This window comes from Penaeus monodon, chromosome 18 (genome assembly GCF_015228065.2).
Source record: "Penaeus monodon isolate SGIC_2016 chromosome 18, NSTDA_Pmon_1, whole genome shotgun sequence".
Lineage (NCBI taxonomy): Eukaryota > Metazoa > Arthropoda > Malacostraca > Decapoda > Penaeidae > Penaeus > Penaeus monodon.
Genome location: NC_051403.1, coordinates 20,203,521 through 20,218,520, shown reverse-complemented (window position 1 = coordinate 20,218,520; position 15,000 = coordinate 20,203,521). Strand labels below are relative to the sequence as shown.

At 49.1% G+C, this 15,000-nt stretch overlaps 1 protein-coding gene across 1 annotated transcript; it reads right to left on the bottom strand.

Moving 5' to 3' along the window:
- Positions 1 to 4,796: 4,796 nt before the first annotated feature.
- LOC119584864 (basic proline-rich protein-like) lies at positions 4,797 to 14,950 on the bottom strand (the record flags this gene model as incomplete). Its single annotated transcript, XM_037933497.1, is given in 9 exon segments — positions 4,797 to 4,827; positions 5,705 to 5,738; positions 5,812 to 6,069; positions 6,237 to 6,424; positions 13,529 to 13,891; positions 13,929 to 14,254; positions 14,256 to 14,384; positions 14,386 to 14,802; positions 14,804 to 14,950. Coding segments are annotated over 9 exon segments (1,893 nt in total), but the record flags the coding sequence as incomplete, so codon positions are not given.
- Positions 14,951 to 15,000: the final 50 nt, after the last annotated feature.

The window sequence follows — 15,000 nt, the reverse complement described above, 5'->3', positions numbered from 1 at the left end:
ATACACATGTGCATCATTTGCCAGCGGAGTTATCAGAGCTTGCATGCAGACTCATTTTACGAATAAATATTTGCAGTTGCATATACATTCAAATGATGGCAAAATCGTGCCTGTGTGTGTGTGTGTGTGTGTGTGTGTGTGTGTGTGTGTGTGTGTGTGTGTGTGTGTGTGTGTGTGTGTTCGTCTTTTTTGTGCATGTGTTTGTATGTATTATATAGTACCATTAATTTCCTGAATGATCGCCATAAAAGGGGAAAAAATCAACAGTTCGATCATCACCAGCTTCCTGTCTCTCTGTATGAGATACATCAGGGTAATAATCATACATATTGTGGTGGAGTGGAGAGGGAGGGAGGGTGAAGGGAGGAGCATGGGCAGTGGGGGTGAGAGGGATGGAGGGTGAAGGGCTGGGTGAAGGGTGGAGCATGGGCAGTGGGGGTGAGAGGGAGGGAGGGTGAAGGGCTGGGTGAAGGGAGGAGCATGGGCAGTGGGGGTGAGAGGGAGGGAGGGTGAAGGGTGGAGCATGGGCAGTGGGGGTGAGAGGGAGGGAGGGTGAAGGGCTGGGTGAAGGGTGGAGCATGGGAGTGGGGGTGCCTGGTGCCTCTGAGCCCCCAAGTTGTCCTCCAAAGTCTCAGAGTGCGAGGTCACAAGAGGGAAATTCCGTATGCATCGCACTCACAACGCGTGCACAAAATTGCTATTTCCCCGCACACGCTGGTCACACCCCGTTATTCGATTTGCGTGCGCTGATTGTATAGATCTCTAATATTTTTATTTTTGTTTATCCCTTTTTTGGGTAAATGATATACTTGTAAGTAATATTCTTTTGTGGAAATGGTAATGTAACAGAGAATTTGAATAACCATACTCTATTTCGAGGAAAGTTAATCAATATGATAAATAATACAGATACAATTCCTTTTTTGGTGAAAATACAGTCATACTTGGTAATTATCACTGTGTTACATACTCTTCCGAACGAATTGGCGGAATGTGCGTTTGAAATCAGTCGATGCGTATTAAACGTGCGAGCGTAATAAAGGATTTGTTGGAGATAAAACGCTCGTGTGACTGATCTCGCCATGGCCAAGCTCCGGACATACGACAAAGCTTTCCCTTCGTCTGCCCAGCCGCCTGCCTCTTTTCTGCCAGATTCGTGTATGCTTTGCCGTCTATTTCATCGTTTGCTTGCATTCATATATATGTATGTATATATATATATATATATATATATATATATATATATATATATATATATATATATATATATATACATATATATACATAATATATACATAATATATATATATATATATATACATATATATACTATATATATAATATATATATATATATATATATATATATATATATATATATATATATATATAGAAAGAGAGAGAGAGAGAGAGAGAGAGAGAGAGAGAGAGAGAGAGAGAGAGAGAGAGAAGAACATATATATATATATATATATATATATATATATATATATATATATATATATATATACATATATACATATATTGGACCAGAGCAAAGATTACTGAAAAACTAATAGGAGCTAAGCAATACATATTTTTTCTTCGTTTTCAAATCACTAAATTACGAAAATTCATCGGAGATTTTCCTTTCAACGTTTCAACCTCGACACCCGCTCCCCCCCCCTTCAACACCTAACCCCCAAACCCCTGTTCCCTTGTCACTTAGATTTAGGTCGTCGTCATGCAGCAGAAACGTTGTTGATCTAAGTTTAATTAAAAGTATCCGATTGCACTGCTAGGTAGAGAGGGGTTTGCAGAATGAATGTCTGTCTGTTTTGTGAGAAGGAGTGGGGGGGTAGGGGATGGGGAGAGGGGTAAGAGGAATGGGAAATAGGTGAGAAAGAGGGAATAGGAGGTAAGGAGGAATCAATAGGGGGAGTGGGGAATAAGGTAAAGGAAGTTGACGGAATGTGCAGTAGGAAGTGAATAAATGGAACAGGGAAATGGGAAAGGTAGAGCTCAGGTAAAGAGAATGGAACAGAAGGAGGAAACAGAATAATGAGGTCGAAAGGAAAGCAGGGAATAGGTAGGGAGGAATGGAAAGAGAGGGAACAGGAAGGGGGAAGCGGAAGTAAGAGGAAGGGGGAATAAATGATGGGAAAAAGGTAAGGGGAAGAGGATGAAGCAGGGAAAGGAGACCAAAGGAGGAGAAAAATGGGAAAGGAGAAAGAGAAAATAGAGTACATCAAGGGAAGACAGAAAAGAGATGGGGGGGAGTAGAAGTGAAGAGGGAAATGCTTGAAGAAGGAGAGGAAAACGGGCGAAGGAGATGGAACCAGTGGATGGGAGAGGGGGAGGGGCCAGAGGAACAGACAGACAGACAGACAGACAGACAAACAGAGACAGAGCGATAAAGAGAGCAAGAGAGACAGTCTCTCAGAGTGGTCGGATGCCTTTAATGTCACGCCCTCCAACTAACGGGGGTGACCAATGAGGGCGGCGTGCTCGTGGCATCGCCGCCGTACCTAGCCCCACCCACTGCGCTCATGACCTCTGACCGCCACCTTGAGCCGTACAAACACACTCTACTTCGAGTCAGTCTCGCTCGGACGCTGCTTCATACCGAGGGCCACCCTCCAGGGCAACCGCCATTCCAGGCCTACCCGCTGCCAGGGTCTCTACTGCTGCACAAGCCGGCCACGTCAACCTCCGTTCACGTTACGCCATCAACCTTCTTCACCACCAACACACACTGCAACTAAACCATGAGTTTACGTCAACCAAACTCCTGACATCTGGTGAACAGCGTTAGCAAGTCTACAACACAACCCAGACAAATTGGTGGTCAGTAGAGCAATCCAAGAGAGAGAGAGAGAGAGAGAGAGAGACAGACAGAGAGAGACAGAGAGAGACAGAGAGAGACAGAGACAGACAGAGACTGAGACTGAGACAGAGAATGAGAGCGAGAGAGAAAGAGAGAGAGAGAGAGAGAGAGAGAGAGAGAGAGAGAGAGAGAGAGAGAGAGAGAGAGAGAGAGAGAGACGATCTACATCCGGGAATCCACACAACGGTTTCCAAATGGCAATACCCAAGATTACAATACCGATCCGGAAGCAACGTATCTCTGCGCCGACGACCTTAAGAAGAGCGGAGAAGAAAGACGCTGAATTAAGGAGGAGAAAGATAAGGGAAGAAAATCACTCGCTTGTGGTCCTTCCTCGCGAGACTGATGCAGCTTCCGTCGCTGGCTCGTTTATGCCTAAATTCCGTTACGTTCTAAGGAAAGGAATACCTGGCAACACGAACTTCCGATTTAGCAAGTCTCTTTCGAGTAAAGAAATATATATGAAGTGTTAAAAGCAACAAATTTCAATGAATTGATAAAATTAAAATAAATGAATAAACCAATGAAAGAATTTTGTAAGATTTAGAAATGTAAAAACATATGTAAACAAAACTCCTAAGTGTCAGCTGATTTGAATGAAACAAGGGATTTGGGGAATCGAAGTATTCCAGAGCCCTTGGTGAGTTGCCAATTATTTCTTTTTTTGAGATCGGACGCATTATAGTTGGCACTTGAGTATTCAGTGTACATATATATTTTTGTATTTTAAAGGAGATGAAAACAATAGAAAATAAGGAGATATAGACGTGCACACAAACATATAACAAGCATGTTGACAAGAGAGAAAGAGAGAGAGAGAGAGAGATGGATAGATAAATAGATAGGTTGGTATAGAAACGACATATTTGTGTGGAACTATATACACTGTATATGCTTACGAATGATACAAAATTATGATATTCTCACTTGAGCATTTGTGTACGTGTATTTATTATCCAAATAACCGTATATTTCTAAGTACCATTTCCTTAAGGTCGAGAATAATGCAAGAGAACCAGTTTATTTGAACTTTGTCTTCACTTCATTATTTTCCTCTCTGAAGCTTGGGCGATCGCGAGAACCACATATCCATATAGCCTAATTCTATAAATAGTTTTGTATGTTTATAGAGTCTGTAAGCATAGATATTACAAGAAATAAAGTACAGAAAAGTGAGGCTGAGTGAGGAGGAGGAAATTGGGGGGAAAAGAAGAAAGAAGGTGAGAGGAGGAAGAGAGGAAAAGGGTAAGAGAGAGGAGAATGAAGGAGAGGAGAGGGAAAGGAGGAGCGAGAGGGGAGAAGAGAGGATTGAGAGAAGGAGAGAGGGGAATGCGGAGAAGGAAGGAAGGAGAGGAATGGGGAGAGGAAGGATATGAGAGGGAGAGGAGAGGTGGAGAAGGTATAGAGGGGGAAGGAGAAGGCATGGAGAGGAAAGGAAGGAAGAGGAGATAATATGGGAGGAGAGAAGGAAGGGAGAGGAAAGGGGATATGAGAGGAGAGGAGAGCGGAAAGAAGAGAATGAGGGGAGGAGGAAGGTATATGAGAAGAGAGAAGGAAGAATAAGAGGAGGGAAGGAGAAGGCATGCGAGCAGGGAGAAGAGGTGTGTGTGAGGGGAGGGGAGATAAGATGAAGCAACTTTCGGTAAGAGACATGAAAAAAGGGTTGAGATGGACGGGAAGAGGAGAAGGGAAGGAGGGAAAGGAAGGAAGAGGGGAGGGGGGGGAGGGGAGTTTCAAGACTGACTCCGTTCAACTTTTCTCGTAAAATATCATTGAAAACAACCCAGGCGGTCTGAGATGCGACTTGGCTCGTAAACCCTGCCATGGCCGACTACAGCCAAGGGAAGTCGAGGGGAAGGAGGAGGAAGGAGAAAAAGAAAGAAGGGGAAGACGGGAGGAGGAGGAAGGAGGAAAAATGAAAGGGAGGAGGGAGGAGGAGGAGGAGGAGGAGGAGGAGGAGGAAGGATAAAAAGGGAGAGGATGGAGGAGGAGGAAGGAGAAAGGGAAGTAGAGGGAGGGAGGAGGAAGGAAAAGGGAGTAATAGAAGAGGAGGAGGGAAAGAGAGAAAAAAAGGAGGGGAAGGAAGGAGGAGCAGGCTGAGCATGAAGTGGAAGGAAGAAGGGAGAAGAGGATGAACAGGAGGAAGAGGAAAGAGAAAAAGGGGGAGGAGAAAGGGCACAAAAGAAGGGAAAGAGGAGGAGGAGGAAGGAGTAAAAGAAGGAAAGGAGGAGGAGGGAGGAGTAAAAGAAGGGAAGGGAGGGAGGGAGAAGGAAGAGCAGGTTGGACATGAGGAAGAAGGAGGGAGGAGAGAGAGGAGGGAAAAGAGGATGAGCAGGAGGAGGAAGAAAGAGGGAAGAGCAGGATACGCAGAGCGGAGAAAGGAGGAAAGAGGAGGAGGAGGGAGGCGGAGTAGAAGAGAAGATAAAATAAAAGAGAACGTAAAAATGCAGAGGAAGATACTAAGGGAAAAAGAGGAAGCAGAGAAGGAAGATAACAGAAGAGGAGGAAAGGAGGAGGAAATGCAAATGAAAGAAAGGAAGGATGCAGAGGAAAGGAAGGAAACCAGGGAAAAAAAAGGGAAAAAAAAAAAAGGGAAAGGAATGCACGAGAGATTTTGGAACAGAGGGAGGGAAAAAAGGGGGAGAAGAGAAAAGAGAAAAAAGAGGAGAAATGAAAGGAAAAAGGAAAAAAGGAGAAGGGAGAAAGGAAGAGCTAATAGGAAGGGGAGAAAGGAGGAGAGGAGGAAAATAGAAAGGGGAGAAAGAGGGAAGGAGAAAGGAAGAGAGGGGAAAAAAAGGAGAAGAAGAGGAAAAAGGGAAAAGGAGGAGGAGAGAAAAGGGGGGGAGGAGGAGGAGGAGGAGGAGGAGGAGGAGAAGGGGAGGAGGAGGGGGGGAGGAAAGAGAAGGAGGGGGAGGAGGGGAGAGGAGGGAGGAGGAGGGGAGTGGAGGGGAGGAGGAGGAGGGGGGAGGGAGGAGGGGGAGGGGAGGGGGGGAGGAGGAGAGGAGGAGGAGGAGAGGGGAGGAGGAGGAGGGGAGGAGAGGAGGAGGGGGGGAGGAGGAGGAGGAGGAGGAGGAAGAAGGAAAAAGGAGGAGGAAGAGGGAGGAGGAGGAAGAAGGAGGGGAGGAGGAGGAAGAAAAGAAGAGGAGGAGGAAAAGGGGGGAGGAGGAGGAGGAAAGGAGGGAGGAGGAGGAGGGGGGGGAGGGGAGGAGGGAAGGAGGAGGAGGAGGAGGAGGAGGGGGAGGGGAGGAGGGGGAGGAGGGAGGAGGGGGGGAGGGAGGGAGGAGAGGAGGAGGAGGGGGGGAGGAGGGGAGGAGGAGGGGGGAGGAGGAGGGGAGAGGGGGGGAGGGGAGGAAGGAGGGGGGAGGGGGAAAGGGGAGGGGGAGGAGGAGGAGGGGGAGAGGAGGAGAGGAGGAGGGGGGGGGGAAAAGGGGGGGGGAAAAAGGGGGAGGGGGGGGGAGGGGGGAGGGGAAAGGGGGGGGGGGGGGAAAAAAAAAGGGGGGGGGGGGGGGGGGGGAAAAAAAAAGGGGGGGGGGGGGGGGGGGGGGGGGGGGGGGGGGGAAAAAAAAAAAAAAAAAAAAAAAAAAAAAAAATTTCCCCGGCTTTTTTGGGGGGGGGGGGGGGGTTCTTTTTCCCCTTTTTGTTTCTTTTTCCCTTCCCCCTTTTTTCTCCTTCATTATTTTTCCTTTTTTTCTTCCTTCTGTTTTTCTTTCTATTTTTTTTTCTTTCCTTATCTTTATTTCTTCTTATTCCCTTTCTTATCTTTTTCTTCGACCAACCTGATCTTTCTTCTTCTTCTTCTTCTTCTTTCTCTTAATTTTTCTCTTTCACCTTCTCATTTTTTTTATCTTCCTCCTCCTCTCATTCTTCCTCTTATTTCTACCTCTTCCTCTTTCTTCCTTATTCTTCCTTATATTCGCCTACCTCCTCCTATTCTTCATCCTTCTCTCCTTCCTCTTCTTCTTCCGTCTCCACTTCTTCCCCTCTTCTCCTTTTCCTCTTCTATCACCTCCTCCTCTTCTCTTCTTCTTCTTACCCTTTTTCGTCCTCTTCACCTCTCTCCTCTTTTTCCCTCTTCTTCTTCTTCCATTTCTTCTTCTTCCTCTTCCTCCACTTAATTCTCTCCTTCTTTTTCTCTTCACCCTCTTCTTCTAATTCTTCCTTTTCCTCTTTTTACTTCTCTCCCTCTTTCTCCACCTCCTCTTCTTCCACTTCTTCCTTTTCCCTTTCTTAATTATTCCCTCTTCCTCTTCTTCCCTCGCCTGCTTCTCATCTTTCGCATGCGCAGACACAACACGCACACCTTTATAACTCAAGGAGAGTGAAAAATAAATGAAAAATTAATGAAGATTGAACAGACTGTGAGAAGCTTAATCATGGTCGTCAGATTTTATACCCTCATAAAGGCAAAGGGAGTGACTGTAAATAATTATAGGCATGAAAGAGTTGCTTTGCGGGTTTTTTCATCTATTCATATGGGATATCTATTTATTCATTTCTCTCTCTCTCTCTCTCTCTCTCTCTCTCTCTTTCTCTCTCTCTCTCTCTCTCTCTCTCTCTTTCTCTCTCTCTCCCTCTCTTCTCTCTCTCTCTCTCTCTCTCTCTCTCTCTCTCTCTCTCTCTCTCTCTCTCTCTCTCTTTCTCTCTCTTTCTATCTCTCTCTCTCTCTCTCTCTCTCTCTCTCTCTCTCTGTCTCTCTTCTCTTCTCTTCCCTGTCTATGTATCTGTCTATCTATCTATATTTGTACAGATATCTTTATAAAGTTCATATCGTTATTCCAGAATGATTTAAAACCATGAGCTTGTAAATTACAGTATTGATAGATACAGATAGACAAATCGTGCACAACTAGATAGATGGGTAAAGATTATGAAACAAATGAACAAACAAGCAAATAGAGAACGCACGGCTTCATTACGCATATAGTTAAATCTGTGGACAGTAAGAGAGCAGAATTCAAAATGAATTAGATAATATATGAATGAATCGATGAATAAATCAATGTTCAGTTAAATTGATAAGCTACTGAATAGATCAATAGATAAGTAAAGTAAACAAATAAGCAAGAAACAGAAGACATCTCAAATACCCCTTTTCCCCTGCCCCCCCCTCCTTCCCTCTTCTAGATTCACCTCACCCCTCTTCTATGTCTACCCTTTTTCCTTCTCTCTCTCTCTCCTTTTCATTTCCCTCTCTCCCTCCCCCTCCCATAACCATCCCTCCATCCTCCCCTCATCTCTATTCCTCTCCCTCTCCTTCACTTGTTCCCCTTTTCTATCCTTTCCCCCTCTCTCCCTTCCCTCTATCCTTTCATTCCTTTTCCCACTTCCACCCCACCCGCCCCGCCATTTCCATCCTTCCCCTCTCCCCCTTTTCCCTTCCCTCACATCCTCCCATCCTCCATCCCCCTCTCATCCCCCTTTTCTCCCCCCCCCCCTCTAGTCCTTTAAGCCTACAGCCTCATTATATTTTATAAATGATCTCACAAGCTCATTATCATTTTCTCGGATCTCCGCTCGACCCCTTGCCAAGAGAGGAGAGGAGGGTGCTGTCCAGACGAACCCAAAAAGGTGTAAGAAGCGAGAGAGAGGAGAGAGAGAGAGAGAGAGAGAGAGAGAGAGGAGAGAGAGAGAGAGAGGAGAGAGAAGAGGAGAGGAGAGAGGGGGAGGGAGAGGAGAGGAGAGAAGAGAGAGACAGAGAGAGAAGAGAGAGGAGAGAGAGAGAGAGAGAGAAGACAGAGAGAGAGAGAGAGAGAGAGAGAGAGAGAGAGAGAGAGAGAGAGAGAGAGAGAGAGAGAGAGAGAGAGAGAGAGAGAGAGAGAGAGAGAGAGAGAGACTCGTCAGCAGATTCAGGGGAAGGGAGAGCGCAGCAGAAGAAGAGATCAGAGCCTCCCGTGCGCTCACACTGCAGACAGCGAGGGCACAACGAGCCAAAGTAAGGCCTCCTGCGACTTTTGCAAGGCAAGAGGTCACACCCTGAACAGCCGCAGGTGGAAGACATCGCCAGATAAGGCCGAACTGCTCGAAAGAGAGCTAAAAAAAATCATGTTAGAATATCGAAGCTGTCAAACCTAGAAAACAGCAGCTCACCCTCAACCTCTACTCTCATCTCCGCCCCTTCAGCAGCGTTAGTTCTTTCCACCCCCACACTGGGCAACTCGCAGTTCCTTCTTGGTCACATCCCAACAGCCACCAAGGGCCAGTGTACTACATGGCTTCACTGATTCCTACCCCTCAAAATAACCAAAGACACCTCTCAGTTCTGTCTGCTGTCAAAGGCCTCCGGACCAATATCTGTGAGTTGGCTCACATGGCCCTCAACATCAGTGCCGATATAATAGTGGCTACTACTTAATGCAGAGGTAGAACCTGCTTTTGGTAAGATACGAGGCTACTTACAGTGGCAAAGAAGACAGAATAGGAGAGAACTTCGTGTGTAGCTGTGTGCTGTAAAGAGAATCTGCGAATTCAACTGCTAACTGTTGACTTACCACATTGGCTTGAAGCCATCTTTTTGAAGGTCATGCTTAAGTCAAATGAGTCCCTACTACTTTGCGCCCACTACAGGCCGCGGTGGCAAGGCAGGACACCGATGGACTTCCTAACGGAAAATTTAGTCCTCCAGGCTCGCAACATCTGTTAGCATGTCTTAATAGTTGGGGACCTTAATCACCATCTCATCCAGCCAGCATACGAGGACCTTCTCGCAGTTCGCGGGCTGACATATTACGTAGATTTCCCGACGCACATCCTCGGTAGATCTCTCGACCCTGTTATATGGATCTAACTGAGGACTTTATCTCCTGCTCATCGCTCGGCAAAATAGGAACATCAGATCACCTTGCAGTTATATCACATCTTTGCCTCGCCCCCGCAGCTGACGAAAGGAAACAAAGAAAAATATGGCTTTGGAACCACGCAAACTGGCCAGGTATGAAGGCGGAGCTCCAGTCACAAGATTAGGATGTTCTTCTGGTGGGGAATGCAAACAACAAAGAATCCTCCATCACCAGCCTCCTCGCTGAAATGCAGAAATACGTCCCTTCACGGACATACATCACAAAACCAAGGGATCAAGTCTGGTTTGGCTACATAGGTCAATCAAGCGAACAAAAAGAAATACAGATTGTGGCAAAGGTACAAAGCCAATTCCACAAGACAATAAAGACAAAAATGCTTGCAAAGAAATGCAACTGGCAACAGATGGCAAGAGGACACGAAGAGGAAACCCAGCTTTGGGAGCAGGCAGCAAGGAGTGGCGGGCGCTCGTCAAGGAGCACCAAGGGGAAACCCGGGAATCCACAATACCTCCACCAAGCCCGATGGAACAACTGCTTTGAGTAATCGGGGAAAAGCTAACCTTCTGGGAAGCTTATTCATATGCCATCAACAACTCCCTGATCTTCAAATCTATCGCACCGGAACAAAAGAGATCCTTCAGAATTTAAACACGAAGAAAACATCGGGTTCAGATGATATCAGCCCGCAAACTCTCCGCAGGTGTGCAGCTGAGTTATCTCAGCCTTTATCATCTATCTTCCAGGCGTGTATCGAAGGAAGCTGCTGGCCCATTATCTGGAAGGAAGTAAGAGTGATTCCTCTTAAAAAAGGAAAGAAACAAAAAAAAAACAGTCAGAAAAAATCCAGACAACTTCCGGCCTATCTCCCTTCTGCCATCATTGCTGAACAGCTCATGAAACATCTGGAAAAGCACAATATCATTTCCATCAGACGTTTGGCTTTCGATCCTCCAGATCAACTGCTGACCTTCTACTGCTGAGTAAAAACTGGCAGGATGCTCTGGATGCGAGTAAAGATTCTCTGGTAATCGCCCTCGACATCGCCGGCGCCTTCGACCGAGTGTGGCACAGAGGGCTCTTCGCTAAACTACAAGCAAGAGGCATAAGCAGTAACCTCTCGCGGCTATTGGATAATTACCTCACTGGAAGAACACTTACAGTAGTTATCGGTGGCCAGTTATCCCAGGAGTATCCGGTAGAGACATCGGTACCACGAGGATCTGTACTTGGCCCAATCCTCTGGAATATTTATATTTATGATATGCTTAGGGAACATCTTGAAATCAAAGCTTATACCGATGACTGTACACTTTCTGTTTCATACCAGCGTATGTAGCAACGAGCATGAATTTGCCCCCAAGATTTGCCCACAACAAGACAATGGTTATACCCCGCTCTCCAGCTGCATCAGACGTCATGAAAGACAAAATCTTAATGTACAACATTGCCCTTCCACTCGAAGACTTTATCTCAGTCCTCGGTGTATAGATAGTGGTCTAAGATTTAACAGACACGTGAGCAGGATCTGCAAAACAGCTTTTCTGAAGGTGATAGTCCTTCGGCGCATATCTCACCTCCTGAATCCATTGGGAATTCTCACGCTGTACAAGTCCCAGATCAGACCACACCTAGAGTATGCTTCGTTGGCCTGGTCGTCTACTGCGCTCGCCAGCCTCAAGAGGCTGGATAAAATAGAAAAAAACAGCTCTCGGACTTATCCAGCGAGCCACCAATCTTCGCCACATCGACACGCTGAACATCGTCGCGACGTCGGGTGAAACAGGTGCCTCATTTAACCAGCCTCCGTCTCCGACCCCACGGCCGAGAGAGAAGTACGAGAACGGTACATTCTAATCGGCTCCTGGTAGAAGTTCCGAGGTCACGGTATAGTCAGCATCAGCGCATCTTCTCTGCCAGAGCAACACGTCTATGGCTTGCATTCACATCCACCATCGATGTCGCCGAAAGGACCACGCAACAAGTGAAAGACAGCGGCACACCGATGGCGGTCGAGCAAGCCATCACCTCTTAACTTCCTACAAGAAGGCGACACTAAAAAAAAACGTTGTATAAAAACTTATAGGGAAAATTTATTTTTTTATCGTGTTAACGTAATAAATTAATCTTTCATTGTTTGTTAGAAACATAGGATGGGATTTCAAATAAGCCCTTTTAGATAGGTAACTTTTAACCAGCAAAAAAGCTGAAGTATATATAAACGGTTTCAAAAATATATATATATAGTTGTGTGTGGTATATATTATATATAAAATTTTAATATTATATATAATATATATATATATAATAATATATATATATATATTTTATTATATATTTTGTATGATGATTAAAACAAAGATGTTTAAGAGAGAGGAGAGAGAGAGAGAGAGGAAGAGGAGAGAGGAGAGAGAGAGAGGGGGAAGAGAGAGAGAGAGAGAGAGAGAGAGAGAGGAGAGGAGAAGAGAGAGAGAGGGGAGAGAGAGAGAGTGAGAGAGAGGGGGGGAAAAAGGAGAGAGAGAGAGAGAGAGAGAGAGAGAGAGAGAGAATGAGAGAGAGAGAGGGGAGAGGAATGAAAGAGGAAGAAGGAGAGAGAGAGAGAGACGAAGGGAAGAAGGGAGAGAGAAGGGGGGGAGAGATAAAGATAGATATATACTGGGAAGGTATGAATGAGAATCAATATCTTCACAATTTATATAATAAATGTCGATTATATCTTCGTCGAATACGTTTTCTGACGAAGACATCTTTGATTAGAAAATTTTCACCGCTTTCTTTCCCATTTCATTAGCGCTATGAATACGGGTCAGAGATAGATCCCGATAGATAGTGAAGGAAAACGAGAGAGAGAGAAGTATACAAATATCTCTCTTTTGCTAATTATTTTACCCATTTTCTTATATTTTACTTTGCTATTTCTTGCGTTATATTTACCAGTTTTTTATTTTATGTATTCTTTTATTTTTCAACTATTTTCTGTTTAAACCTTGCTGTCGAGAGATTTGGGAAAGGCCCGGGGAATCTTTCTTTCCCATTTTTCCTTTTTTTCCTTCCCAAGCCTTCTCTCTTCTTTTAATTTCTTTTTCTTTCTCTTTTTTTCTCTTTTTGGCGAATGATCAAAGTTTATGAAATTCTTTCAGAGTTGATTGCAGGAAGAGAGGAAGAGGGAGAGAGAAAGGGGGGAGAGAAGGGAAGAGAGAGAGAGGAGGAGAGAGAGGAGGAAAGGAGGGAGAGAGAGAGAGAGGGGAGGAGAGGGGAAAAGGAGGAGGAAAGAGAGAGAGAGAAAAGAGAGAGAGAGAGAGAAAAAGAGAGGAGGAGGAGAGGAGAGGGAAGAAGAGGAGAGAGAGGGGAGAGAAAGAGAGAGAGAGAAGGGGAAAGAAAGAGAGAGAGAAAAAGAGAGAGAGAGAGAAAAAAAAAAAGAAAGAGAAGAGAAGAGCAGAGAAGAGAGGGGGGGGAGAAGGAGAAACGGAGTAGGAAACACAAATGAGAAGGAAGAGTGGGAAGATAAGAAGTAGTGGAGGAGTAGAAAGAAGGGGAGAAAACAGAAGAGGAAGAGAAAGAGGAGATCAAGGGAGCTGACTGGAAAGAGGAATAAGAGGCGTAGAAGAGAAATAGTAACAGGGAAGAAGAAGGAGTCAAGTAGCCAAAGAAGGAACGGAATAGGAAAGGAATAATGGAGAGAGAGAGAGATTAGCAGCGAAGGGATAATGCCAGAAGCAGGGGAAGAAGGAACCGAGAGAGGAATGAGAGAAGGAAGGAGAAGGAACCGGGGGCGGGGGGGGGGGGGCGGGGAGGTGGAGGGAAGGAGGGGGGGAGGGGGCGGGGAGGTGGAGGGAAGGAGGGGGGAGGTGGAGGGGGGTAGGGGGCGGGGAGGTGGAGGGAAGGGAGGGGGGGGGGGGGGGAGGTGGAGGGGAAAGGGGGGGGGAGGGCGGGGAGGTGGAGGGCAGGAGGGGGGGGGGGGGGCGGGGGGGTGGAGGGAAGGAGGGGGGAGGGGCGGGGAGGGGGAGGGGAAAGGAGGGGGGAGGGGGGCGGGGAGGGGAGGGGAAAGGGGGGGGCGGGGGGGCGGGGGGGTGGGGGAAGGAAAAGGAGGGGGGGGGGGGCGGGGAAGGAGGGAAGGAGGGGGGGGGGAGATGGAGGGAAGGAGGGGGGAGGGGGGGGGAGGTGGAGGGGAAAGGGGGGGGGGGGGCGGGGAGGGGGAGGGGAAAGGGGGGGGAGGGGGCGGGGGGGGAGGGCAGGAGGGAGAGGGGGCGGGGGGGTGGGGGAAGGAGGGGGGGTGGAGGGGGGGGAGGGGGCGGGGGGGGAGGGGAAAGGAGGGGGAGGTGGAGGGAAGGAGGGGGAGGGGGGGGGGGAGGTGGAGGGGGGAGGAGGGGGGAGGGGGCGGGGAGGTGGAGGGAAGGAGGGGGGAGGGGGCGGGGAGGTGGAGGGGAAAGGGGGGGGATGGAGGGGGGTAGGGGGCGGGGAGGGGGGGGAAGGGGGGGGGGGAGGGGGGGGGGAGGTGGAGGAAGGAGGGGGGGAGGGGGGGGGAGGGGGGGGAAGGAGGGGGGGGGGGGCGGGGAGGGGAGGGAGGAGGGGGGAGGGGGGGGAGGTGGAGGGGAAAGGGGGGGGGGGAGGGGGCGGGGGGGGTGGAGGGAAGGAGGGGTAGGGGGGGGGAGGGGAGGGAAAGGGGGGGGGAGGGGGAGGGGGGGAGGGGGCGGGGGGGGGAGGGAAAGGGGGGGGGTAGGGGGCGGGGGGGTGGGGGGAAAGGGGGGGGAGGGGGCGGGGGGGTGGGGGAAGGAGGGGGGAGGGGGAGGGGGGGGGGGGGGGAGGTGGGGGAAGGAGGGGGGAGGGGGCGGGGAGGTGGAGGGACGGAGGGGGGAGGTGGAGGGAAGGAGGGGGAGGGGGGGGGGGGGGGGAGGGAGGAGGGGGGGGGGGGGGGGAGGGGAGGGAAAGGGGGGGGGAGGTGGAGGGGAAAAGGGGGGGGAGGGGGGGGAAAAGGGGGGGGAGGGGGCGGGGGGGTGGAGGGGAGGGGGGGGAGGGGGCGGGGAGGTGGAGGGGAAAGGGGGGGAGGGGGGGGGGGAGGGGAGGGAAGGGGGGGGAGGGGCGGGGGGGTGGGGGCAGGAGGGGGAGGGGGCGGGGGGTGGAGGGGAGGAGGGGGGGAGGGGGCGGGGAGGTGGAGGGGGGGGGGGGAGGGGGCGGGGGGGTGGAGGGAAAGGGGGGGGGAGGGGGGGGGGAGGGGAGGAAGGAGGGAGGGGGGGGGGGGGAGGTGGAGGGAAGGGGGGGGGAGGGGGGGGAGGGGAGGGGGGAGGGAGGGGGGGGGAGGTGGAGGGCAGGGAGGGGCATACTTCATTAATCAGTCTCGCGA